This window comes from Colletotrichum paranaense (genome assembly GCF_030867605.1).
Source record: "Colletotrichum paranaense strain IMI 384185 chromosome Unknown Scaffold_2.1, whole genome shotgun sequence".
In the NCBI taxonomy this organism is placed as follows: domain Eukaryota; kingdom Fungi; phylum Ascomycota; class Sordariomycetes; order Glomerellales; family Glomerellaceae; genus Colletotrichum; species Colletotrichum paranaense.
Genome location: NW_026848960.1, coordinates 3,827,263 through 3,853,185, shown reverse-complemented (window position 1 = coordinate 3,853,185; position 25,923 = coordinate 3,827,263). Strand labels below are relative to the sequence as shown.

General features: G+C 52.9%; 8 protein-coding genes across 8 annotated transcripts; 6 read left to right on the top strand and 2 right to left on the bottom strand.

Annotated features, from left to right (window-relative positions):
- Positions 1-246: 246 nt before the first annotated feature.
- CPAR01_03203 (uncharacterized protein) lies at positions 247-744 on the bottom strand (the record flags this gene model as incomplete). Its single annotated transcript, XM_060487490.1, has 1 exon — positions 247-744. One exon carries the CDS (start codon positions 742-744, stop codon positions 247-249), a length of 498 nt encoding a protein of 165 aa, XP_060354818.1.
- A 3,365-nt stretch (positions 745-4,109) lies between these two features.
- Positions 4,110-4,208, top strand: CPAR01_03202 (uncharacterized protein; the record flags this gene model as incomplete). The annotated part of the gene is made up of 1 exon (XM_060487489.1): positions 4,110-4,208. The coding sequence occupies one exon, from the start codon at positions 4,110-4,112 to the stop codon at positions 4,206-4,208; it is 99 nt and encodes a 32-aa protein (XP_060354817.1).
- A 4,212-nt stretch (positions 4,209-8,420) lies between these two features.
- Positions 8,421-8,822, top strand: CPAR01_03201 (uncharacterized protein; the record flags this gene model as incomplete). The annotated part of the gene is made up of 1 exon (XM_060487488.1): positions 8,421-8,822. The coding sequence occupies one exon, from the start codon at positions 8,421-8,423 to the stop codon at positions 8,820-8,822; it is 402 nt and encodes a 133-aa protein (XP_060354816.1).
- Positions 8,823-12,908: 4,086 nt separating this feature from the next.
- CPAR01_03200 (SMP-30/Gluconolaconase/LRE-like region) lies at positions 12,909-14,032 on the top strand (the record flags this gene model as incomplete). Its single annotated transcript, XM_060487487.1, has 2 exons — positions 12,909-13,329; positions 13,542-14,032. 2 exons carry the CDS (start codon positions 12,909-12,911, stop codon positions 14,030-14,032), a joined length of 912 nt encoding a protein of 303 aa, XP_060354815.1.
- A 961-nt stretch (positions 14,033-14,993) lies between these two features.
- Positions 14,994-15,350, top strand: CPAR01_03199 (uncharacterized protein; the record flags this gene model as incomplete). Its single annotated transcript, XM_060487486.1, has 1 exon — positions 14,994-15,350. One exon carries the CDS (start codon positions 14,994-14,996, stop codon positions 15,348-15,350), a length of 357 nt encoding a protein of 118 aa, XP_060354814.1.
- Positions 15,351-15,535: 185 nt separating this feature from the next.
- On the bottom strand, positions 15,536-16,951 carry CPAR01_03198 (uncharacterized protein; the record flags this gene model as incomplete). The annotated part of the gene is made up of 3 exons (XM_060487485.1): positions 15,536-15,653; positions 15,892-16,227; positions 16,677-16,951. 3 exons carry the CDS (start codon positions 16,949-16,951, stop codon positions 15,536-15,538), a joined length of 729 nt encoding a protein of 242 aa, XP_060354813.1.
- Positions 16,952-20,096: 3,145 nt separating this feature from the next.
- On the top strand, positions 20,097-20,904 carry CPAR01_03197 (uncharacterized protein; the record flags this gene model as incomplete). Its single annotated transcript, XM_060487484.1, has 2 exons — positions 20,097-20,185; positions 20,244-20,904. The coding sequence occupies 2 exons, from the start codon at positions 20,097-20,099 to the stop codon at positions 20,902-20,904; spliced, it is 750 nt and encodes a 249-aa protein (XP_060354812.1).
- A 626-nt stretch (positions 20,905-21,530) lies between these two features.
- On the top strand, positions 21,531-22,097 carry CPAR01_03196 (uncharacterized protein; the record flags this gene model as incomplete). Its single annotated transcript, XM_060487483.1, has 1 exon — positions 21,531-22,097. A coding segment is annotated over one exon (567 nt), but the record flags the coding sequence as incomplete, so codon positions are not given.
- Between the last annotated feature and the right edge of the window lie 3,826 nt (positions 22,098-25,923).

Genomic DNA, 25,923 nt, shown 5'->3' with positions numbered 1-25,923 from the left:
TTGCTAGAGCTAGTTGTCTTTCTTGCTGGTCTTTTCATAAACCCAGGGATGATCCAACAGTTTGACGTATTGCAGGTCTGTCCTCTTGAGAAGAAAGAATCGTTGCAGAACGTGAACCATAAGTGATAGTTGTTGCTAGGCTGGATATTCGAAGCAGTGTAGTGCGGTGAGCCGTGTTCCTCGTGTGAACTGAATGTTATTTCGATAACCGGGCAGGGTGGCTTGGTGACCAAGGTCGTATTCGATTTAGATGAGCAAGTGTGATCGAAAGGAGTGGTTAGGATTCTCTTGCAAAGCTGCTATGGTTCCAATGTAACCGCGGGTCATTACACGACAGAGACTATTAGGCAAGGTCGGGAGGACCAGGTCTATTTGATTCTTTTTCTGAATTGCCCTAGCGTACTGTAGTCCTCTTATGGGCGGCATAGCCTTCTTATCGACCGAACCCTGGCAACTTGCTGGGGAACCAACGAGCTTAACGTGCATGGGGGTGTACACGGTGGTGGAGGAGAAGGAGGAGAAGAGGAGGATGAACGGCGACATGGATTTGGATACAAGTTGAAGCTGTTGGGTTGTGGACAGCAAATGTGCTGGCCGGGGTACATGGCATGGGATCAAGGGAAACACCAGGGGGTAGACCCAGTCTCGGCGCCATAGGGTGCTCAGACACTGACAGGGCTTAGTCGACCGGTTGCTCTCGTTCGGGTCGAGAGGTAAGTAACGGTACAAGTCCCCTGCTGACATGACGGTACCGACTTTTCTCTCTCTCTCTCTGTGCACTTGTCTTGCTTGCGTGCCTTGGCTTTGGCTGGGACCTTGACCTAGGCAACTTTGCCTCTTGTTTTTGCTTCTTGTGACATGCCATGCAGAAATACTTTTTTCCAGGAGGGTTAGCCATGCTTGACGCACGGGGCAAAATGTTCTCGACTGAAGAGCCATTCCGGAAGGGCAGCGAGAAACTGGGATCGTGCTTGCTTCTGCTGCCTCGGTCTTCCTAGCAATGACGGGCAGCAGTTAGTGATGCTTCGCAGCTAGCTAGCTTGAGCTAGCCGTCCGTACAACTTCACAATACTCAGCTCAGGCGGCGTCAACTTTCAAGTACGCGAGGAATGACTGCTCGGCCGAGACGTAGCGGGCAGCTTGTCATGAACCCAAGGTGCCGCGAGATGACGATGCGCTGCGCGGCCGTTATTGTGTCGAGGGCAGCTCCGTGACCTGCAAGGATGGTGGCACGTCTACCACTCCACGATGCTCATTGCGTATCTTGCTGTCCCCCTCTCGCACAGATGTGTTCGCGTCTGAGGTGTGTGTGCAGGTAAGGCACTGGGGTCTGTTGTCAGCAGCAGTCAGATATGTCTGGAAGGAGAAGAGGAATACTCTTACGCCCCAGGAACGGCTTCCGCTGCATGATGCAAGAATCGGGGAGCTTCCCCTCTCATCACCGCCCTTCTGACCGACTTTGGCAGGCCGAGGGAGAAGCGCGGGATGTTGGACCTTTCTCTCATCTCAGCCAGTGCAGCGTGGGAGGGAGAAAAATCCAAATCGGCCGGGATTTCGGGGGTCCCTGCGTAGGTCTCCGGGGGGGGGGGGAGGGGAGAGAAGCGAGAGAAGTAGAACTGGGGAGTGAAGACGACGTCCTTGGAACAGGCTCATGGAAGCTACTTAGACGCTAGGTAACTAGCCGGCTAGCGTGGTTCGTCGAGCATGGCAAGGTACAGAGGGGAGGTAGACGGTAGCGTGCGGTGTCCCGTAACTGTTCAGAGAATAGTGCGGTGGTAGTGCCCAACGTTCGAGTCCATAGATCCCCGTCGAAGACTTTTCATCCCAAAGTGCCCGCCTGCCCGGTGCGGGTAGAATCCAGCGCGGCGTGGGCGATGCTGAGCAGATCGCCATTGTTGTTGCACATCCATTCGGCTCGGCGTCAGTCTCTTGGATAATATTTCATATCTGTATATCCGTACGGAGTACGAATATTGAGCGGAGTATAGGGTATCCAGGTGATGTATAGTATCCGCAGGCAATGGAGCACCTGGTCACATCCATATCTTGTCAGGACCCGGAGCGTCCGTCGGTTCTGGTTCGCTCCAGTGTATACCCAGATGCGCAGATTGTAGCCCCCGGAATCCAGGTAGTTAGCTAAATCCGCACTCCGTGTGTGGCGGTTTAGCCTTTAGGAAAGTCGATTTGCAAGCCCTTGGGCTAATATCAAATCGGCAAGCCGGATAGTGAAGAATGGGGGCCAGTTGGGTTAGCGCAACGGCGGGCCAAATGAATGTCTATGATTGGAATCCATCTGATCAACGGTGACGTTTGGAATGCCCGTCTAGGGCGGGAATAAAGCTGTACTGATTCGCATGAGTGGCCAAGAAAGGAAGACAGGGAAACTTTGAGCTACAACTCTGCGCCGTTATCTCTTGCAGCAGCGGTTCTGGCATCTGTACACCTGACGAGAAGGAGAGCACTCGAGCGCGTGATTGCAGTTCAGGAAAGGTGGGCCGGGGGTTCGAGATGAGATACCCAACCCAGATGTTTGTTTGTGTGGGTGTATGTGTCTGCGTGTTCGAGGTGAACTAGAGGCTGGTCAGTCGATGACTCGTAGTGCAGGTTCTCCCACCGGCGGGATCCGATGGAACACCTGTCGGTGACGGATGCGCGATATTCTACTATTCCGTTGCTTCACAGCGGTGTCCAGGGTGAATGAAGGTTGGGCTGAAAAGAAGAGAAAGAAGCGATCTGTACGGAGTACGTAGGGTCGGTCCATGGCAGCCCACGACGATGTTTGAGTTATCTAGACGTGACTAAGGTACCAACTCATTTTGACAGTACGTATACGGAATACTGAGTAATTACTGCCGCGACTTGGGTTGGACAACATTAAACCACAAGGGGAAAGGACGACGAAACCAGAGCTAGGCAAGATTCAAGAAGAAACAATAGCGGAGCTGGACCAGGAGATGGGTAGCAGCCGGTACGGCAGATGCGGAATGATGTAAGTCGCGGCCCTCTTCTTTTGGGCGTACCGGTACATGAGCCGTGGTTCCTGACCAAGTTCCTCCGCCTAGCGCACCCTGAGGCTTGCGCACCCATCGGCATGTTTCTGCGAGTTGCAGGGGAGACACGAACGGTGCCAGGCACTTGGAGTGCACATTCCAAGGGCATGGTGCTCAATTTACTCTAGGCTCTGGCAATCTACGCAGTAGTGTGCCAGTAGCTACTCTCAGGTCTGGACGGATACGGTTCATCGTGACCCAACTCACCTGAATGTCCTGAACAGAAGTGGGCTGCTTTAGACCTCGCTGTCGAGACATGTCTCCTTCCCCCGGACATGTCTCTACCTTATCCATACAGATACTTCAAAGCATTAGCACGGTAGGTAGCGTAGTGCCCACCGGCAGCACGATGCTACTTCCGAGGCGAGATCCGGCTTGCTGCCGATGGCGACAACCCTCCGGTGCTTTAGAGTTCGGTAGGCAGCGTATCGTTCGGAATCTGGGGCAAGCCGCAACGCGGGATAGGGGAGGCTGGAGCTTGGAAGAACGGTGTGTATCTGGAACTTGTGTGCCAGACTCTCAGCAGAGTCTAATTGCAAGGAACTCAACTTGTGTATCGTACTTGATTGACCTCGCTCTCGATTGGATGTCATGCGTTCTTGGACCCTGACCTTCCGACGGCTTGGGCAGACAGGCGACATACTCCGCTCCTGGGCCGAGCTTTAGGAGGGGAGGGGACGGCTCAGGTGGTGTCGACGAGTGTGTGTGTCCTTTCTTGCGCAAGATGGATAATGAGGAGCTGCTAGCCGTGGGTAAGGAAGTCTATTTGATGACGGAATTTCCTTGCGAGGGACCACTAGGCAAACATGCAAGCATCACGGCATAGGACAAGCTGGGATGAAGGTGGTAATTGGAATTGGGGGCGGGAGGTAAGGGAACGGACGACATTCATCGCTTCATTGTGCAAAGCACGAATCGAATCGCAGCAGCGTGATAGTAATGAGATAATCGAGATAGTAATGAGATAATCGAGACTCAAGGTTGAGCCAAAGCCTGAGCATGAGCCTGGCTATTGAGTCTTGACAGTCGGTCAAGTGCCGCACCGTTTACTCATCGTCGATGCCAACCAAAATTGGCTTTTCATCTTTTCATTTCGTTTCTTCCTCTGGTTCTCTCCCTTTCGTTCTCTGTCTAGTTCCCTTCTTCCCCGCTCATTAATCACATCACTCTCATCTCTTTTTTCCACCCCGCCCGCTTGTGTTGCAACTAGCTCCCAGGTCTCGACTCCTCTCATGTCTCCCCAAAAGGCATTCACACCCACTCTGAGTTTCTCCGAGTATCTGAGCCCTAGACAAAAGAAGCTGCGAGTCTATCGTTGAATGTCTCAAGCTTCACTCGTCTTGTCTCAAAACGGCATCCGATGCTTGCCTACTCAACTGACTGCTGACAATTGCCCTACGGTGATTATGAGTCTAAGAGTCTAAGAGTCCGACCATCTGAGACGATTCTGAGTTGTTCAACACCACCTTTGACAACCCTTCATTGCAAGACGACCCAAGCCAGCCCAGTCATGCACTGCGTGATGTGACGCGATGCACAGCACAGCACAATAAAGCAAGCAAGCAAACCACATCGCACTTGCACTTGAACCATCTGGATATTGGGCACCCATGGCGCATCCACATTCCTCCTTATCCCCTGTTCCCTGACACATCACGCCTGTACAACCACAACCATCCTCACCCTGGGGCTTTCCTGGTCCGCGCTTGCTAAAGGTATCCTCAACGGAACCACTTCCTCGCCATCGTTCTTGTCTGCCTTCCCTCTCCACCGCTGGAGTAGGTTTTCCTAGGCCCTGGGCAGCTGGGCTGGCATGCCTACCGCTTATCCCTGCCCTCCCAGCCCACGCCATCCCAGCTGCACCTTGGACACGTTTTGGCTCCTCATTTTCTCTCGCGGAAGACGGAATCTAGCCCTGGCTTGCTCTAACGTCACCGTCACCGTCTTTTCGAGAAGACGACAAGGACTCATCAAAAACGATCTCGTCTCATCCATTCCTCCCGCAGCCAGCGGACGGACACAACTCCCAGACGCTATGGATACTTGTTCTCTCCGGCCCACTGCGGCGATCTTGATCCGGAAGGCCCTTCTGTCTCACGCTCATCGAATTTCGACCTGTCATATTCACGTCCAGGCCAGCTCTACGATTCGAGCACTATGGAAACATACGTGTACGAACTACAGAGTACGGTGTATGTCTGTCTATGCCATACACAATCCGTCAAAGAAACCATGACCGCTTTCTGTCTCATGCACCGACAGCTCTTCCATGACAGCACAGCAATGCAGTCGGCGCTTGAACGGATACAAACACGCTTCTGCCTCTGCTTCGCTCTCACTTATCCAACTTGTCGTTCACTGCTGCCCGACACGCCCGCAGCGTCTTATTCCCGCCGTGTCTCATTGAAACATTGCGCAGACTGCAAGAAGACGACCAATAGTCCGTCCCGAAGGCTGGTAGTACCTACAGAGTTCCATAGTCACTGGACTTTTGTCTGGCTTCTGGAGCTTCTCAAAGCAGGGACCTGAGTCGCACATCTCGTGTATCTGCCCCTCTCGAGGTGAATCCGGCAAGCTCCAAAGACCTCCCCAACTGATGATTGCATGCTAGCCCTACAGATACAGGCAAATCCATTCCACGCTCGTAGAAGGCGGTCAGTTGACGTGCAAAGTTTAACCCCCATAGCATGCAAGCTAGCAGACCGATGGTCTGTTTAGATCCACACTAGGACGCATGCTGCATCCGCTCCGTGGAAACATATTGCGCGCATCACATCGAGTGTCGGGTGGGTTGAATGGATGAACTTCCTGGCACTCCTGGCACTCCTGGCAGGTTGACCGTGGCCATGGATGCGATGCTCACCACCTTCTTCTGATCCCGCCCGCTGCATCTTAGGATCCTCGTCCAGGCCATGCCGTGCCATGCCATGCAAGCCCTGCCTCCCGGCCTCCTGGAACACCATTCACGGGCGGCCACGGTCGCTGCTTCTGGATCGATGCCGGACAAAAAACCTCGTTGGGACATGGCAGCGAACATACGCCACAGGAGCGGGTCGCCAGCAGACATGGCCACATCTTGCGTGCATCTCAGCCCACTGTGAACGGGATGCTTCCATTGGTAACGTATCACCGGCGACCTCATCATGGCTAAACAAATCTGCAACGAGTCCGAAGGGGGGTGGCCGGTGATCCAACTTCAGCAGCTGGCCTGTTCCGTTGTTTAATGTTGGAGGATGGACGAGACATGCATAGTTCCAAAGAGGCTACAATCATCGCTCCAGAATCTGATCCTATCTCTCCCTCGCACTCTTTCTCAGCATTCCATTGAGCATTCATTGTCAAACCTGCCTCCATTGTTTCGTTTGCTTCTTCGCTGCGAGAAAAAGCTTCCCCACACCATTATCGATTTCGATGTAATATCCCCTGCAGGCAACCCTACGAACTGAAATAACCAACCATCCTTGACGGCAAGGCTCCCCCCTCGCATGCTCCCACGCTCCCAAGATGGCCCCAGTGAGCCGACACCGACTATGACCGGCCACCGGGCACAGGCTTCTGCTTCTGCTCCAGCTGCCCGTCACACGGTCACTTGCGGCGACATGGGGAGCGGAGGACTATGTAGGGAAGAGGATCCTAGCTGGGGAATTGAGATTCTCTGGGAAGACCCTCCATCTCACCCTCCATTTGTTCTCTCTCCACACTCATTGGTCTCCCACCCACGCCCTTCCACCGTGTCTCATTTCTTCTTCGTATTATCGTTTAATTTTCTCTCCAAGGAGGAACTCATTCTTCACGTCGGCTTTTCTTTTTGGTTTCTTCTGAGCGGCCCACTGCCAGGCTTTCTCCTCTGGCAGACAGGCCAAATGCGCCTTAGGTGCCGAGTTCATAGACACTGAGAGGATCCAGCAGCTTTCGAGGCTGAACGGAGACTGTTATTAGTTGTCTTCCAGCGTGGTCGGCGCAAGTCAGTCATTATATCACGCCCGCGGCTGCCAACCCTACCAACGCGACGTGTGATATCAGATCCTTGGCCCCCAGCGACGCACAGCACCACCCGCGGGACGTGTCGTTGTACATGCACCGTGGCCACCTGCATAAGCTCTATGTAAGGCCCCAGAAGGAAGGAAGTGCGACCTGCGGCCCAATATGCGGCCCCTGACACCTCTGTCTATCGCCTACGGTAAGGTGTTCAGGGACAGGCCGAGTACAGAGGTACCTTGGTCTCGTTCCAGATGAGACGAGACGACACTCACATAGCGCTACGAATACTTGACCTACGGTTCACAGCCTACGAATACCTCAGAGGCTTAGACACCAGGATAGACTAGCAGACCGACGTAGCTGACGAGCAAGAGCCCAGTCAGCCCGCGACAAGAGTACCATGGTGCTTGGTGCGAATCATCGCAAAGAGGCGGTTGCCTCCCGCCGCCAGCAAAGTCACTAACCCGCCTCACCAAATGAGTCGTTCCAAACGAGTGGATAGCCGCAATAATACCACTGTCTTAGCCCTTCCGGGATATTTCGCGCTTCCGCGAAAAACAACGATGCTGTGCTGGTACGCAATCCGGCATGTTCGTTCGGCTCTGCCCTTCTGATCCCAGCTTCTGGAATCTGGCACGCGATGCACCCCTACCAGCCTACCAGTAACCTAGTCGTAGAACACGGGTGTGTGTGCGCGCGCGCGCGAGATCACCTCGCCAGACGAAATCACGTTCGCGAGGGACCTGACTTATGCAGACTGAGTGTACGGAGTACGGAGTACAGATAGTTGGTTTGAGTTACAGAAGTTGCAGCACACGTCCGATGAACGGGGGTTATTGCGACAACGAGACCAGCTCAAACCTGTTTCCGGTCTTACCGCGAGCTACGCGCGCGTATCTTACCGCGAAGCTCCCCGAGCTTTCCGTGACGAGAGTGAGTATCGAATGTCCAGAGCCAACCACGACCTGTGTGATGCGTCACACCAAACTTACATCGGTGATTTGGCGACAGCCGCTTCTGTGACTGGAATGAGATGATGAATGAGAGGCAGTGCAGTACTTCGTACAGTGCAATATGGAGACAGCGCAGGCGCATATCAGGGCTAAAGAGGAACCCTACCCTGTCTCGCCGCAAGATTGGCTTCACACCCCGTTGCGAGGCTCAAATTTGATCAACTTCGGAAATGTTACGTCTCGAGACCGCGGGCATGGATATCCCTTCAAAGAGCTTTCAGCCCGCAATGTGCCAGAGCCAAGGGAAGCAACGTCGGGACTGGAATAGCGTACCTCCTTGATTCGAGACGAACGGGCAACGCTCATCTCATCGGACCTTGTTCGCGACATTCGCAGGGAGTATGAACTCGACCGGATGTAACGTCGAGCTGGGAACATGGCCATGCTATCTGGAGGCATTCCCCTGGTTTTCAAGCTTTCATTTACTCGTCGCTTCCGGAGCCGACGCGCGAAACAAGCACCGTGCTGGGCAGGTAGGTTGCGGCATAATTGCAGACTCTGGGCAAAAAAAGAGGGGATAGAGTCTATTGTTATGCCCTTGATAAGATGGCATCGCCAGCACGCCTTTACGAATACTACTAATGTACATCACCGACCAAAAGCTCCGTTATTCGGAGTGGATGCGATGATGATGATGATGGTGTTTGACGGCAAGCAAATCTATCCAATTGGTACCAAGACACTTGCCCCCCAGCAGACCTCCAAGGTTTATCAAGGCCCCTCTGTACCAACCAACCGCTTTGGAATAGCTAAGACAGAAAAGTTTGGCGGTCTTTGACGGCGCTACGTTTCGTTCCATGTTAGTCGTCACAAAGTTTCGACCAATTCGGGGTCCTGGGCTAAAAGAGCCTGAGAGAGGGGCCGGCGAATGTGGGAGACGCAATAATATCAATCACGCGCCCAAATTCTAACATTGCGTCGTGGGAAGTTGCGAGATGAACCCCCACCGAAGGGCCGAAGTTCACGGTTGATAATGATGAGACAAGTGAGACATCTGCAACGACGACAGGAATGGGGGTATCGTTAATTACGATGATCAACTGCCGTCAACGCCTGAACCCAGCCAGGCCAGAGCGCATGTAAGGTGGGATATTGTTTGGGTTGCTGGGCAGATATTACACTGGCATGCTGTTGGTAGCCGAAAGCTGCATTCCGCCACCATTCAGAGTTTCCAAGCGGCATGTAAGTGTGTTGCTGAATGCTTCAGAACACGAACAAGTTCGGTGCTCTACAAGACCAACTCCAGAGCTTGGTAGCCCCCGTCGCTTTGCCAGGTTTTACCCCTTCGTCCAAGCCACCAAAAGCATATATGATGGTAAGATTTCGTTCGACATCGACAGGTCACATCTAATAACACACAGCGCGCGTTCAGAGAGAGAGACAGAGAGGATTGAATGCCTGTTCCCTGCCCGTCTTCACTGTCCGGCCCGTCCCTAGTAATTTGGCTTCCAAACTAGTCAGCAGCAGCGCACATCCAATAGAACCGAACCGTCCACTCGCATGAATTGGCGCGGTATCGTTAGTGCTGTGACGACTCTACTTCTTCTTTGGTTCCCTGACAGGCCGCAGACGCACGCACGAAAAGAAGGAAGAAGAAATTTGAAAGGTGATACTTTTGGAGTGCGCCGACGATCGTGTGGATGGTGCTTCCCTGGCCAAAGACGATCGATGTCGTCTCAAATCTCGCCAACTGGCAAATGAGTTGAGGGGACAGCTACACACGCATCTAATCCTCTTTCTCTTCAGTCATTCTTTCATCCACCCCCTTAGCAAACAAGGGTAGAGGGCCAAAAAGAGAGAGAATGCTACCCTGACGAAGCAAGTTAGGTATGTGATGGCACAAGGCAGGGCGGGTAGGCACGGCGAAGTAAGGTAGGGGAGGGAGGGGGAGCGGAAGCGGATAGCGGATAATACGTGATGTGAGGATGGCATGCGTCTTGCAGCTGCAACTAATAAACGGTTGCTTCACACGGGCCGTGGTTCATGCGCCCAACCCTCTCTCTCACAGAGTCTCAACCGACTTCGACCTCTTCCTGCTCCGTACTCCGTTACCCCCCTGCCTGGCTGGCTGGCTTTGCTGGACAGACCAGACCAAGCTCGGAAACGAAGTTATCGATAGGTAACGGGAGAGAGAAAGAGGAGAGGCACAGACGCGCGTGACGATCAATGACACGGGCTTTTTTTGGCCAGCGGGTGACCCGTGTGCCCGCCTCGTGCAGGTTGCTGCTCGTTATGCAGCAAGCCGTTTGGGGTGAGAAGAGAGGCAAGGTGCTTGCTTGGGTTTGCTTGAAGCCTACCTGGTTTGGGGGCTGCCTGGCTGGATGAGTGATGCGCGCCTAATAAGAGCTTCGCCATTTCATTAACATTGGCAGCTCCAACGCCAACGTCACTGTCACTGGTGAGTAGCTTGCGACGTCAGGGCGACGGAGCTCTTAACCGATACGACTCTGGAGGCATTCGTGACGAGGAACACCCTTTCTCTCGCACGATGCTCATCACTCCCGGAGCCAGCGCGCCAATCAACCTCTCACTCCAAGGTCAGGCGATTGTATGGACAGCAAACAAAGTATCTTGACAACAAGATGCGCGCAGTTACTGTTTTCGTAAGGCTACATATACATGTCATCGATGGTTCTTTTTTGGTTACTTCCGCCTGAACCCGCATCCGCACCCGAATGAACAGCTGCACGATTCATGAGAGCGCGAAATCCCTCCCCATGAACCGTGAACGAGCCCTCGTTACAACCCCACCCCTCGTTCGGGAAATTTGCAAGAAGGAGACGCTGCTAACTCCCCCCGGGTTGCGGGCGATCATTGATGTCTGATCACCCCCTAAAAAGCCCTTGATGATGATGAAAACATTTCAATCGGGGAGGGGGCCGCACTGCATAGCATACTTACCTACATGAACGGATACCCCATGAATGATGGAAACTTGTTGGCCTGGACTGGCCCATGAACTCCTCACCTCAAGGCTCAAGGTCCCTCCTCGGCCCTCCTGGGTGCGGTACCATTGGATTGATACGAAAACCTGGACAATGTCCATCCATTCCCCTCCCATTTCTTCGTATTCAAATACATCTAGAGCGGGTCATCCTTTTTTGTTTCGGTCCCTCTCGCGTTGGTCATCTTCCATTTGTTCCTCCAATCTTCGATGAGCGTAGCGGGTTTCGCTTGACAGACGTGACAGCTACAAGCTGCTTTGACCCCCTTCTGGAGGGGTTCGCAACGGAGCCAAGGTGAGGTTAGAGGCTCGTAGCCAAGCCCGAGGAAGTAAAGAATAAGGGGAAACCGTTACGCGCAGGCCAGTTTCGGCACGTGAAATGAACGGCTTGTTTGCAAACACTTCTTGGGACCAACGTTCGGATGAAAAAAAAAAAAAAATTGAAAAAAAAAAAAGGCGAGAGACATCACTTGCACAAGTGACGAAACCGCGTTTGGGGGCGCGGCCAGACAGGCGGCCCTCGGCTCACTTACTCACTCACAGGCACACAGCTCACTCACTCACTCAACTTTTGGCCGCGACGGGCCAGGGTCACGGGGGCGCGGACGATCTGGCACATCTCACTCACCACAAGTTTGTTTCCGCGGCACCGCCGTACCGGAACATGCACCCAATGCTTCCCCGGGCCCCCGGAACTGGGCGTTGGGGGGCCTGCAAGCAAACATTTCGTCTTGAATCAACAACAACCTCTTAGCCTTGCGAATTCAACACCAGTCACAACTCTGTTAGTGCAAGGGTTTCTTCTTCTTTTTTTTGCTAATGAATCCCGTTCTGTTGGTCGATCATGAACTTACGCTATGTACGAAATCACAAAGTTACAACGACATGATACAAAGTTTCCAAACCAACGAGATCGCCCTCGGCGGGCAACGATCATCCATCCGGAACCGAACAAACTACAGATACAGGGTTGACAAGCGTCGCTCGCTCCTTGGCTTTTTTGTGTTTGTTTTCTGCCCACTTGGCAATGATGAGCTGCATCAGGAGATTTTCTGCTGAGATCTGCCGGTCAAATTTTCTTTGAAGTTTTATTGAAACATTTTCTTACCCTTGTCCGCTTTTTGCATCTTATTTCTTTTGGCCTGTTTTCTCTCCTTACGGAAATTTCCTAGGTCACTTTAGGCTACCAATTTCTTCAACACGGGATATTCCGTCTCCCATTTTCAGTCATTATGGGAGGCCTCGAGATTGGCAAGTCTGTCGACCTGTGTGGTTTTCCGTTCTTCGATGCAAATGTGTGTGCACTTGTGGACTTTGATCAATCTTGTGTTCGTTCCTCAAGACACAAAATCGCGGGACTGAGGCTAAGCGGCCCGTCTTCCGCGTATTTACTCGACTATTCGGGTAATACGAACGCCTGGCTCCGTGGTTCTTCTCGGGGTGGGCAAGATGCTTCATCCCAAGGGAAAAGGCCAGATAACAGAATTCCAAGCGGAACGGCGGGATATCACCAGCGAGTTGTCATTGATAAAAGCTGGCTCTTTACAGAGTTGGTAAGAGAATGACTCCGCTGACGCTGTCGTGACGTCTGCATCTCTTACTTCTCCAAAAGGACGCTTTCTTCTCACCCGGGCGGAGTGTCTGCGGAGTGACGAACCGAACCGAGAAAAAAACGTGGTGCGGCCGGGTTTCCTTCGGGTAAATGTTGAGCGAAACGACTCGTTTACGCAGACAGCATTCCCGGGTTTACTATCTGTACAAGGATATAGCTAAACCTCCCCATCGCGAAATCCCTCACTCTTGAATCTCCAGTAGTATCAAGTATAGGACAGAGTGACAATCCGACCAAAACAAAGTTTCTTTGGATCGAGTTTGCCGGGCAATATTACACAGAAGTTCACTCTGTACAACCAAACAGAAATGGCACCTCTTCAGACATGGACGGTCGATAAGCCGTACCTCAACATCCACTGCGGCCTGGGCGAAGGACCATACTACGAAAGGGCGGCCAACATCCTCCGCTTCGTCGACATCAAGAAGAAGAGGGTCCACTTTGTCAACCTCGAGCAAGGGCCCGAGTCCCTGCGGACGGTGCAGCTCGACGTGCCCGTCGGCGTGACGGCCGACGTCGAGGGGGTCGACCCGGCCGACAAGATCCTGGTCGGCCTCAAGTACGGCATCGCCGTGCTCGACGTCCGGTCGGGCGAGTACGAGTACGTCGCCAAGCTGCACGACCGGCACAATGAGAGGCTGCGGTCCAACGACGGCGCCGTCGACCCGAACGGACGGTTTTGGCTTGGTACCATGACGGATTTCGGGCTGGGTGATTTCCAGGTTGAAGGTATGTTACGAATACTCTCTCATTCGGCGGGGGACGTGACATGAACCCTTGTCACACCGCATCTCTCACTCGCCTCACAGCCCCCGTCGTCATGACAACACAAACCTCTTCACCGCAAGCACACTCCCGAAAAAACCAACATGCACCAGAAGAAACCTTGTAAGAAGAACATGAACTCACTCATCGGGGTCACCGACCCCCTCCCTCTCTAGGCGCACTGCACCGCTTCGACGGAAAGTCGGGCAACGAGCAAGTCCTCCAGGATATCCTGATCCCCAACTCGGTGGGATGGTCCCCGGACAACAAGACAATGTACTTTACGCACTCCACCGACCGTAAAGTCTACGCGTGGGACTACTCTGTCGCCGACGGCGGCGCGCTCTCCAACAAGCGCGTCTTCTACACCCACGACGGTAAAGGCGAGCCCGACGGCTTCCGCGTCGACACGGAGGGCAACCTGTGGCACGCCGTCTACGGCGAGGGTCGCGTGCTCAAGATCTCGCCCCAGGGTCGGCTCCTTGGCGAGGTGCGCGTGCCGACGTTGGCGACGAGCTGCGTGCAGTTCGTCGGGACCGAGCTCTTCATCACGACGGCGCAGCTTGGCGAGGACGAGGGGACCGAGGAGCAGAGGGAGCTTGGGGGCGCGTTGTTCCGCGTCGATGTTGGCGCCAGGGGTCTGGAGCCGTTTGAGTTTAAGCTCTGATGGAGGGGGGCTTTCCCAGGGAGGGGGAGATGGATCCGGGCTTTGGATTGAGGGTTCAACGTGAGTTTGGGGTAAAGTAGCGCGTATCGTGGTTGAGTTCGTGGTCTCGTCTCATGGGTTCATGGCCGCGATCTCACGGATGGGGTCTGAGGAGCATGGGGCATGTGTCACGTAGCTGCATCAGATACGAAGCGCATCCTTCACGATGCCCTCACAATGGAACACGAGCTATGGTACTTTGGGGGGGGGGGGGCTGGATGGATGAATGGCTAGGGTTTCTGAGTCCAGACTCCAAAGGAAACTAGGTAGGCAAGAGGGTGATAGTGGGATGCGTTGATGACGGCAATGAAGCATACGACACCGCTCTTTCTCTCCCTGCCTCCCTCTCTTCGTCGCCGTGCTTACCCGCGTCTCGCTATCGATTGCTAAAGACTCATGCTACCTTGATATCGTGACATTTCAATGGCCAGGTTTCTCACGGACGTGGACGACGATAGCTTCATTGGGACTGGAAGCAGAATGCGTTGTCGATGGCACCGGGTCCGAGGCCTAAACACCCTGTCTAACCTGCGCTTCTTGCGCTTCACGATAATATCTTTTGGCGGTTTGCCTAGGAAAGAGCCCTTTGACTCATGTTTGTTGCCAATTGAGTTGGTGATATGCACTCCGTATTGTATATAGAACTGCAGCATGCAGCAGGTTCGCCTCACTTTTACACCGTTCAGGTCCATTCATATACGGAGGGTGGGAAGAAGTAGGGGAGATGCAACTGGCTTTTTTCTTTTTGCTTTTGGGCACCAATGCTTCCCGCAAAGTCTCAGCTCCTTGCTGCGTTTGCACTGCATGCCCAACTGGTCATACCCCATTGCATTCCATCGCGGGACGTATGGCAGCGGCGAAGGGAAGAGGTGCAGCTAGTGACGTCCGACATCGCTAGTGTATATGCAGAAAGGCAAAGGCCATGTATGTAGCCCGCGGAGGGGGAACAAGGCCCAGCCTAACCCAACGAACCTGGCGGTCTTGTATACGCCCACCACACCCACACCTGTCGTCCGTCGTCGCCTATCTGCTGCATCTGCAACATCGACGTGGCAGGCTGGTCGCGGGTCATGTACACATACATACAAGACCCGTGCGGACCAGGTACCGCCGTCCGGCCGGGTGTTTCTCCCTCTCTTACGCTCTTGCTTTCTCGCAGTCCCGGTTTTCTGAGATCGGAGAATTAAAGTGGCTCCCCAAAGGAACGAACGACCGGGGGCTGCCGCATCGTGCAGTAGATCGGAGCCCGAGCCGCCATGTCATCCCATTCCCATGCTAGACTGCCAGGGGAAGGGAAAAATCGAATTGCGGGATTGTGTCTCTTGGGTTTAACCTGGGCCTAGTCTAGCCCTTCCAGCCGGCCCCCAGGACCCCTGGTCTCCCGGCGATGAGCCCCGGATCCATGGTTTGCCGCCGCCGCCGCCGCCGTCGCCGTGCCGTGCCACCGCTGGTTTTTCCAGCCCGCTACTTGAGTGCATACATGCGTACCGGGAATAGATCCTTGGGAAAGCCGTTCTGCAGCTCCGTCTTGACAAGGCGCAGACCCGCTTGCTGAAAGAGGGCGCGGAACTTGTCATCCACCCTGTTTTGCGTTTGCCATGCGTCAGTGTCCTGTGTATGTATGTGTATGTACATGTATTATGCAGGTGTCTTGCATGCGCCGCAGACCATCCAGTTACGTGGGCCATTGAGAGTAAACTGATGACCGCTACTGAGGCAAAGTTTCCAACAACATGACGGGTTGTGGTGGGAGAGCTTGGCGACAATAGACCAGGGTAGGAAGTCGGGGAGGAAGATGATAGGTTTGAAGGTGAACTCACCTCGTCACACTGCTGTCAACATCGTCGAATAGATCGACACCGCTAGTGCTCAAGTTTTCCTTGACGACGATGAGACCATCATTGGGGGCAACAACGGCCTTACAACGGCGCATGTAGACTACAAGCTGGTCGTCGGTGAGGTGGCCGAGACACCACTGGTTCCAAATGAGGTCGTAGGCGGTGCCATCAAGTGGCTTCCACTCCTCGAGACCAATGTTGAAGACGGATCCCACGCCAGACTTTTCCTGTAGAGCGGCGGTGAACTTCGCAATGGGTTCGACGATGTCAACTTGTTCAGCTACATCGAGAAGGAAACCCTCTGTGATGCGGCCGATGCTGGGGGTTGGGGGTTAGCAAGGGTCTGCATGACACGGAGACTTGAACCGGGGAGACAGGGATGTTGCAGCAAGTATCCGTACACCACGGTGAGAGGTTCCGACATGAGATGCAAAAAGTAAGACAAGGGTCGAAGAAACCGGTTAGGAGAGGCAAATCATTAGCTCGGCCCGCTCGTGCAGTGTTGCGGTTGCGGTGGGTAAGGGTAGGTAGAGAGTGAAAGTGAGACAGAGTATGGAGTAAATTGAGCATGAGTAACTGCAGAAGGAGGGAAAGAAAGAAAGAAAAAAAAAGGTTGGGAGGCGGTGAGTTGAGATAGCGGTGAGAGACGCCAGGGGGCGTGTACGGATATGAAGTTTGCGAGGTCGACTTTTGAAGATCAAACGCAAGCCATGTCCAATGTACGGGTACACCGGACGGAAGAGAAGAAAGTCGCAAGAAAAACTCACCCGGCCCCGCCTTCCAGAGCGCGGCTCACCGTCCGCAGACCGCTCTTCGAGCCAATGCCCAGTTTGGCGAGAAAGTTGCGCGAGCCCTGCAGGTCGACCTTGCTGATGTAGGGGAAACCTCCCAGCATACCGTTCACGTCGGCATCGATGCCCTGCCAGTAAGAACGGCCATCGGCGGCGCTGATCTTGGCGTCTGGCGGCGGTGTGGCTGTATGTTCTGCTGTTCCTGTTCCTGCTGGTGCTGAAGCTGCGGCAGCTTCTTCGTCACCGGGCATTGTGACGCAACGCGGGCAGCGACACGCAACCTCACTTGCTCGTCTTTAGCAGGTGTGTGTATGTGTGGTTGATGATTTGTGTGGCTCGTTGGCAGACAGCGTGGTAGTGAAGAAACGATCGGAGGTTGCTTGGCTGTGTCACATTGTTGAAGAATATATGCACTGCATCACAGCAACAATGGTTGACGTGGATGCGAAGATGGAGATGACTCGGGTTTGTGCATCTTTACTGGATTAGAAAGAGTGACGTGCGTCTAGATGCATATAGACAGCTAATAGTACGCTAAAGCACAAGTATTGTTTAAACACACTTGAGAAAGCTCCTACCATGTGAGATAAGATAAGAGAACACCGATAAGCCGATTAGATTGGGACAGACATGGAAGTCTGGGCAGGCAGATAAGGAACCTAGAAAGTCGTCATCAATCACGCGAAAAGAAGCTCTCCAATCTAAGGTTAACCTCCCAACTCTATCATGACGGACTGCACCGGGCCCTTCGTTGCCCACTGCGCGCAATTAAGTTGCCATGAGAATGCTTGCCGGAATTTCTGCACTAGAAGAGTTTCTTTTGCCTTATGGTTCTTATATCCATCTGAACCTCCAGCCAACTTAAGTTAATCTCAGCTCCTGCAGCTGTCAGCCTCTCCCGGAACCCTACGGAACACCAGCGCGGAGCATAATCTCACTTCGATATCACGACGTGCCAAAATGACGACCTCGTCTGATGGCCCGTCGATTGCCAGGCCAGCCAGTGCTGTCTGGAAGACTCACTTCCCTTTCATATTCAGTCTGCATTGTGGCACCGCCTGCGCCCGAACACACACCTCTATGTGAACGACACTTTGCAGGATCGTTCGGCCGTTATGCGCATCAATTTCCAGGCAGCGGGACGTTGAGGGATTCGAAGGGACGATTTCGACTACATATTCCAGACGGTCTCTGTCTTCTCAACTCCTGGAACCAGTCAGGTGACTGTGCTTTTCCATTCGGAAATAATTGCGACGAAGCGGGAACTGTTTTGCCTATTAGCCGGCCACCGACAGCAAAAGTCGCCGTACTCAGCCACACAAGTCCATGCCGTCCTCGTTCTCAATTGCCTCATGGACGTTGTCAAACTGACTGGCTTCATCAACGGACGAGGTGGTTTTCCTGAAATGGACTCTCGAATGAAAATAGTTTGTCGTCCCGGTGGGATCGATGGGATTTCCTGTTGGGATCCGGCTGCGACGATGCTCACCTCGTCTCCCAGAGTCCCCACGACTCCGGCAAAACTTGTCTCTGAAGTGAGCGGCTCATGTCTAAAACTTCCAAAATCGGAACCCGAGGGACCGCAGTGTGGCCTGTGTCTCGAGTTGCAAACGATTATTTCCAAATACCTACCAACTGATCTGCGATGGAACCAGGAATCCGGGGATGCCAAGAGTTGTAACCAATATGCAACCGATATCAGGCGCGAGAAAGATTATGGAACAAAGGATCTGCAGATTCCTTGGAGGACATCGTTTCCTCAACCTCCAGGGCCTCACCCTGGACGCCTCGGCCATGGCCGGTGCCTTTGTCGACCTCTCTTGACCTGTCGACATTGACATCATGTGATACTCCAAGAAAACACAGCCCAGTCGAGGTTGTGCGTGGTGCGGTCCAGGCTTTTTTGAGGCAAGGGGCCTTTCTGGGCTGAACGCAAAGCCCAGCCGTAACCAGGCACGCCAGGTTTCTCCTACACACTACCACGCTTCTGATACTAGCCCGGGGCCCGAACGTCCAAGATTGGATCCCCTTTTCTTCCCCGCGGGGGCGGAACCTGCGGATCGCGTGAGGCGACGTTCGATTGCCTGTCTAGATCACTGGTTCGGTATTTCGGCAGCCTTGTGGCTGCATCTACTAGTTGAAGCTGTACGGCTCTTCGGCTTTTAAGCGCCGTGTCAAAAAGCTTGACTGACAACGGCCACCGACGACGGCATACTGCACCCGCGCCGCGTAAGTCTATTCCCTCGCATCACGGGTTTCCTTGAATTTTTCCTCGGTGAACACGATATCCGGAGCTGAACCAAAGTTCAAGGACAAGGGGCTGTCAGATTTACAGTTCTACGCTTCTTTCTTATTCCGTCACCAGGCCCTAGTCATTTGTCAATTGCGCATATCAGCAGTTCTCGAGAACGTCAAGAAATGCGCGCAATCCCCCCCTGGAACGTTTAATCCGCCAGCCTATCGAATCTTGTCGTTTTCGGATTGAGTCGTGGGCAACCATGCAACGAATGGTGTCGAGAAGACGACGAGCAGGGTGGGACGAAGCGAAGCGGTTTGAGGCGGTTTGACCTTGCTGTGTTCTGCAGCGACGGCCCAACCACAGCATCTTTCAACCACCAAAAGGGGATCAGGGGGATTGAACAAAGTTTGCTGCCTTCAAACATGAAAAAACGCGAAGAGAGGATGAGAAGAGGGGCACGAGCCAGGCAGATCACCCGTGGTCGTGGTTAATCGTGTGGATGTCTCTCCGGATCCCCAATGCTTATTCCTGAGACTGGCCAGGGGCGACCTTTGAGTTCCGAATCAAGCATGAATAACCTTACAAAGTCTGTGGGTGGCCCTGGTTCGCGCTGCATGATACGAAAAGGGTGTGGGACTGAAGACTTCGGACGAGGGAACAGAGTTTCGGTTGCCTCGAGCACCTTACCCTTTCTGAAGGTCTGGATGTAAAGGACTTGGGACGACGATGGACCGAGTCCCGAAACGACTCTCTGCGGTTGGCCTGACTCAACGGCTGTTGCTATTCTCATTACGATGCAGATGAGGATATCGACAAATCGTCTCTTGATCCATGAGTGGTGGCTCAGCGCCCAGCACATTGACATCTGTCCTGCTAGAGTGGTTTCAGGCACCCTCGGTCACAATGTCTCGACATGTTCCGCCTCACGCCACTCACAGTCGTATTGGGGCCACCTGATTTGGGACGAAGGACGAGTGAGTACATAAAGATCTGACCAGTTCCGCGTCGTTCAAATTTTTTTTTGATTTGGTTCGACGGCAGGCCTTACAGTATCAAATTTAATACAGACATTCCCTTGGAAACAGTTGCTTCGGTTCAACATTCATCACAGAATCATCTAATATTTCATCAACTTCGGTTCACTTCAGTCCATCAAAATGAAGTTCCTTACATTCGGATTCCTTCTCGCCTCGACGATCGTTAGCGTCAGCAGTGCTCCCACAGATATCGATAGCAGGGCTGTCAGGTAGGTCCAGGAGCATCACTCGTGCTGTATCGAGAAAGCCGACTAACAACACTTTCAGTTATCAAAACAACTATGACCAACACTTGGAGGACCGCGAGGAGCGCAAGGAGGCTCGCGACATCTCCATCCCCTCGTTCGCCGGCGTCGAGACCACCAGCGGTGTGGTCGCCGACATCGAGGTTGAGGAGAACGCCGTCCCTCTGAGGGCCCGCCAGCTTCTCAAGAAGAAGAAGGGCAAGAAGGGCAAGAAGGCTAAGAAGGCCAAGAAGGCGAAGAAGGCCGCGAAGAAGGCAAAGGCTGCTGCCCCCGCAAAGGCCAAGGGCAAGGCCGCGACCCCCGCCGCCGGTGCTGCGAAGAAGAAGGCCGCTACTCCTGCTGCTCCCGCCGCCGGTGGTGCTGCTGCCAAGGGCAAAGGCGCTGCTGCTCCTGCTGCTCCCGCCGGTGGTGCTGCTGCTAAGGGCAAGGGCAACGCTCCCCCCGCGGCTGCTCCTCCTGCTGCTGCTCCTCCTGCTGCTGCTCCTCCTGCCGCTGCTCCCAAGGCTCCCGCAGCCGCACCTCCCGCCGCTGCCCCCAAGCCTCCTGCTGCCGCGCCCGCCGCCAACCCTCCGGCCGCTGCTCCCAATGGCGCCGCGAAGCCCATCACTCCCGCTCAGCCGGCTGCCGTTGCACCTGCCCCTGTCGCTCCTGCGATCCCCGCGGGCAAGAACAACGGCAACTGAGTTACGTCTCAGCAGCTGGTTGTGGAGGTTGGAGGTTAATGGATAGAGAAAATCAGCACTGGTGCTGGTTGCTTGATTCGGTTCACGAGGTTTACGACAATGCGCAGTTATGGCGATTTCACAGGGCCAAACAGATGTGGTGACAAAAGAGTTTAGCCGCATAGGACGTGGGCAAATCCCCTTCCCTTTGGGACCCTTCCTCCATCTCAGTGGTGGTCGAGTCCGTGGGCTTTCGTCCCTGACGGCCTCAAGAAGGCAGCCTAGGAGCTGTCATTGAGACGTCTGGATGAGTTAGGGGTTTGAGACCGGAGTGCGGAAGTACATACATAGCCACAACGAGCAATCCAAGCGTCAGACGTTTATTCCCATCTTCGTGTTTGTCTCTGTCTCTTAGTCGCAGTGAGTTGCGAGTGTTCACCGCTCTCTACACAGTGATCTCGGATATGTCGATGCGTATACATTTGTGAGACGAGATAACTTGGCGCTATGATGTCCGCTGCCTCCTCTTCACCAAGGAATCCCTTTTCTCGTTTCATGAATTGGACCCATGGAAACATGTTTCACTCTGGTCCCTGCCAACCACCACACCAACTTCTTCAAACCCACAGACATGCAAGTCATGTTATACCCATGTGCACGCTGTGGCCGTCTCAACTTCTCTCCTGCTTGCCTCCCCCTCTTCCCCCCTCCCCCCTTCGGTTCGTTACATCTTTATTTACCAGTGTCACCATCCAAGGCCAAGTTTACGAGCGACGGGACCCGATCTCTCCGGCGACCTGATCAACAGATTGAATGCAACCCTCTCTCATGAGATTTTCCGAGTGGCTGAACCGAGATGTGTTAATGTAGCTCTGCACGATTCTTTACCCTCCTTTGGCAGCTACCTCGCCATCTGTGTAGAATTAGTCGAATATCTTAGCCAACACTCCCGACTCAAGTCCGAGAGCTCCGGCCGCTCCATCCGGTCGCACCGGACATCGACGACCAATAAAGATCTCACTCCCACGATTCGGGCTTTACGTCAAATGAAGCTTTCCCTGTCTGAGTCCACAGCCCCTCGAGGCAAGTCCACTTTTTCCTTCCTTTGTTGCGCTTTTCTCTCTTTCGTTCTTTTTTCCCCCTATCCCCACCGAATTAGCTATTTGCGTCCCCGTTTTGCCGCACGCACATTGAAGAAAATTTCAACGACCTAATCCACCATAAAGCCCACAACAACCCTCGCATGAAAGGAATAAGAGCAGATCCTGCTTCTGACTTTGCCATCAACGGGTATCCATCCCTTCGACTCCATCGGGTGGTTAAATGGCCGGTTGGCCCAATGGCAAGGCGTCTGACTACGATTCTGTAACAAGAACGTGTAATCAGGAGATTCTGGGTTCGACCCCCAGGCTGGTCAAATCTTTTGCCTCTGGGCGTATTCTACACATCAGCAGCCTAGTTGGTGATTTTTCCTTTTGTTTCCCTTCCATTTTGGCCGAATATGCCGAGTGTGTCTCTTCTTGCACACTCGAACGCCACCTACTTAGTCAGGTGAGCGGCAACTGAGCTCCGGTTGGGTGGCCGTGTAACGTGAAACAAGTCCTGAGTCTGTCGTAGGCAAGCAGAAACCCGGTCGCACTTACTGGCAACCTGTCTCTCCGTCGAGGGATTCGTTGACAGTGGAAAGGTGATCAATTTGATGATTGCAATCATTCGCAACGAACCGTAGGACGTTGACGAAAAACTCTCTGCCCACGAATGCAAAGATTTAGGGATAAGCTTAAACTGGGTGACAGAACTCAAGCGTGACGCGAACGAGAAGTTTGTTGTAGCGATGCTTTTAGCTACTGAGGGCCCTCGTCCCCTGTAGAAGCTCAGGCTTTTGCTCTGCAGTTTGTCAATCTGAGCTTGTTCAGAGAGGGAGACGTCATGATCATGAGTCGTCACCGGATCACGCGATAGAGTCGTTTGAGTTTGTGCTTTTTGAGTTTGTTGTCGTCATCAGTAGGGACTTGGCTTCGTCGAGGATTGCTCAGGAGGCGAGAGAGTCTCTCAGAATCGCGGTCAACGATGCATTCTCAAAAAAATATGGTCTGCTTTCAACTCCATCCCTTCAATCGTATCATGCACACCTCTTGTCGTAAAACATCGCAGCTCTCCTAAAGATTCCATAAACCTATGGCTCTTGGGCCATGTCGGAAGACTTCTCTCGCTTCTCCCCTCTATCAGGGATCCCTCGACGACTTGCAAAAGCTTATTCGCAACGGGCGTTGTGGCAAATTCTCCCTCCCCAATTACAGAGTCACCCTTGGAATACAATCTGGCTCATGTGTCTGTTTGTTCATTAATCATGACTTGCGTTCGAAGCCTTGTAGAACAGACGAGCCGTCATCGAATAGCCTTTCCATTAGCCCAACTGTCAAGTTTCTCGAGGTTAGGTTTTCTCTGCTTCTTCTGCACACTGTCAGTCAATATGTCTTTGAGGATTAGTTGAGCACGTATTGTCTTGAGATCACAACCCCCGAAGGACCATGGCCGCCTTCTATACAGTTGAGTCAGCCCTTTGCCCGTGTAGTCGGTGGAGGAAGGAGATCCTCATTATTCGACATTACATATCGATGCCTCTCCTTTGCATCATTTTTTAAACTCAAGATATCAGAAGAGATTAGCCAGGTTGAGAAAAATCGACTAATCAATCGATCCCATCCACATCAATCAACTCTAGGCTTCATTTACACACCAACGATTAAGCAAACACTCTGTATGTAATAAGGCGTGATGCACCAAGACATACGATTGGATCGCCCCACTGGGTTCTGACTAGGCTTGGAAATACACGTGTAGTCGGCATATATGCAATCGGTGGCACATACATTAAGAAGAAAATAATTCGTCAGGTGTTGATGGATTCATTGTTAAACTAATGGGTCAAATGCTTCGGAGCAAAAAGGTTGCTCCTGGTGAGGATCGAACTCACGACCTCCGCATTTCTCACATTGATGATGTAATTATAAGAACGGCGCCTTCACCACTTGGCTACAGGGGCTTTCTTAACTTCCGACAAAACTTGGTTTATGTACTCTTGCTCAACCCCCGAAGCTCGGTCCGGCACCACGCGACGGTGCGGCGCAGCAACTGCCCATACATCCACATACACAAAGCACAACCCGCAAAAGCATCCAATGCAACTCCGATTTTCATCACAAAGAGCGCTGTCCTCGAATTCGTCGATATGCTCTGTTCCAACGCGGCGATGTGCACTGTTAGTGCAGTACATTGCTGCAGTGCACCACCTCTATCAGAGACTTTGATTGGGTGATCTGGTCTTTTGGTGGGGTCCGGATGACAGGTTGCTGGTGAGGGGGAGAATAGCGATCGGAGATTGGGAGTCAGATACCTTTATAGTGCCCCTGCAGTCATTCCGCCCTCTTCTCAATGGAATACAAAATCTGTCCACGGCGCCAGGCTCAAATGCTCCAGCAAGTGCAAGACGAGTTGGGCGCGAGACGACCGGCAAAACTCGAAGCGGATGCATGAATTCAGATGGATATTTACTTTGAGCCTCTCCCTTAAAAGCAACTATTTGGCTTTCTTCTGAGAATATGTTCCATTACACATCTGCATTCTGACTGACATACATAGTATAGAAAGGCTCAAACAAGGCGAAAGGCACATATGAGGCACCTTAGCCCTTCAATGCTACCGTGACCGCGAGCGCCGTACCGGCAGGTGGGGCGCCCGGAGTCCGGAGGACGTTGAGCATTACCGAAGGCGAGCGCTCCCGATGACTCTGCCCGGGATATTAGCACGTACCCGATGGAGATTCTTAGGATAGAAAACTCAACCCCGTAATCTTTCTCCCGTCTTCCTAGTTGGATGCATCGTCATATAGCTGTCATCTCAACCTTTTCACGCCTGCGAGCAAATATCCCCGTTCACCTAGTAACTCATCCTCGTAAGCAAGCTTCTTTTATGAGACCCATCCTCTTTCCTATCCTCCGCTCTGCATCATCGTATCCGCCCGGCATAGAGACTTTCGAATAACCTCTTTTATCCCCCAGGCCTGCTTCTAATTAGCAGCGAACTTGATGATCTTGATGATTAGGCCCAAATCATCGCCCCTGGTCGAGACCTGGATCGGACCAAATGAGAGCGACTTCTGAGAGATCTATGCATAGGGCGACAGAGTAGAGACAAAGTGTGGAACGGAATCTTCAATTGCATCAGCAGATAACCAGGGCAGTTGTTGAGTGGCAACAAATCCAGCATTCCATTAAGCCAAACATCGGCCAAACAAAAACAGGAAACATGCGAGCCCAGCAACAGGAATGCTTACATACATCAAGATGTGTGAGTTGAGCCTTTGTATCGTTCAGACACAACACCGTATGTAATTGTGCGACTGACTTCATCAGAGGTCGCCTGTAACTATACCTCAGGTCTTTCTACCTTATCGTACGTGTTGCGAGAGATATCCCACCTCGAATGCAGTCTTCATCCGCTTACTCCGAACCAGACGGAAGTAGACGAGGATATGGTCAATATCCCAAAAATGAACTCTGTGTTTGGACCACAAATTGAAGAGAAAGATTGAAATTTGAACATGTCGTCTCTGGGAATCGCCCACTGGACCTTCCGAACACATCAACCGAAGCTCTTGATATAGGTACACAACGCAATAAAACATGAAGGAAGGGAAAAGGCAAAGGCTAGCAAGATCGAGAGTAAAAAGGGGGCAGGTGGAGATGAAGAAAAGCCAAAGCACCTACTAGAAGCATAAGCCAGTCCAGCAATGTTGCCGATTGCCTTGTTCGAGATTACTTTCACCTTGTCTCCTCCAACGTCACACTCCAGCCTCACACGCTTCGTCCTCACTACCTCATACCTCGTACCCACCTTTTCACGTTTATCAACAGCCTCACTTCATACCTCAACACGTGACTTGGGATCATTAAGCCTAATCGTGTATATTCCGACTCACCTCTTCACAATAGCTGTTGACCATGATTTATTCTTATAGAAATTCAACCTCTGGCTGTG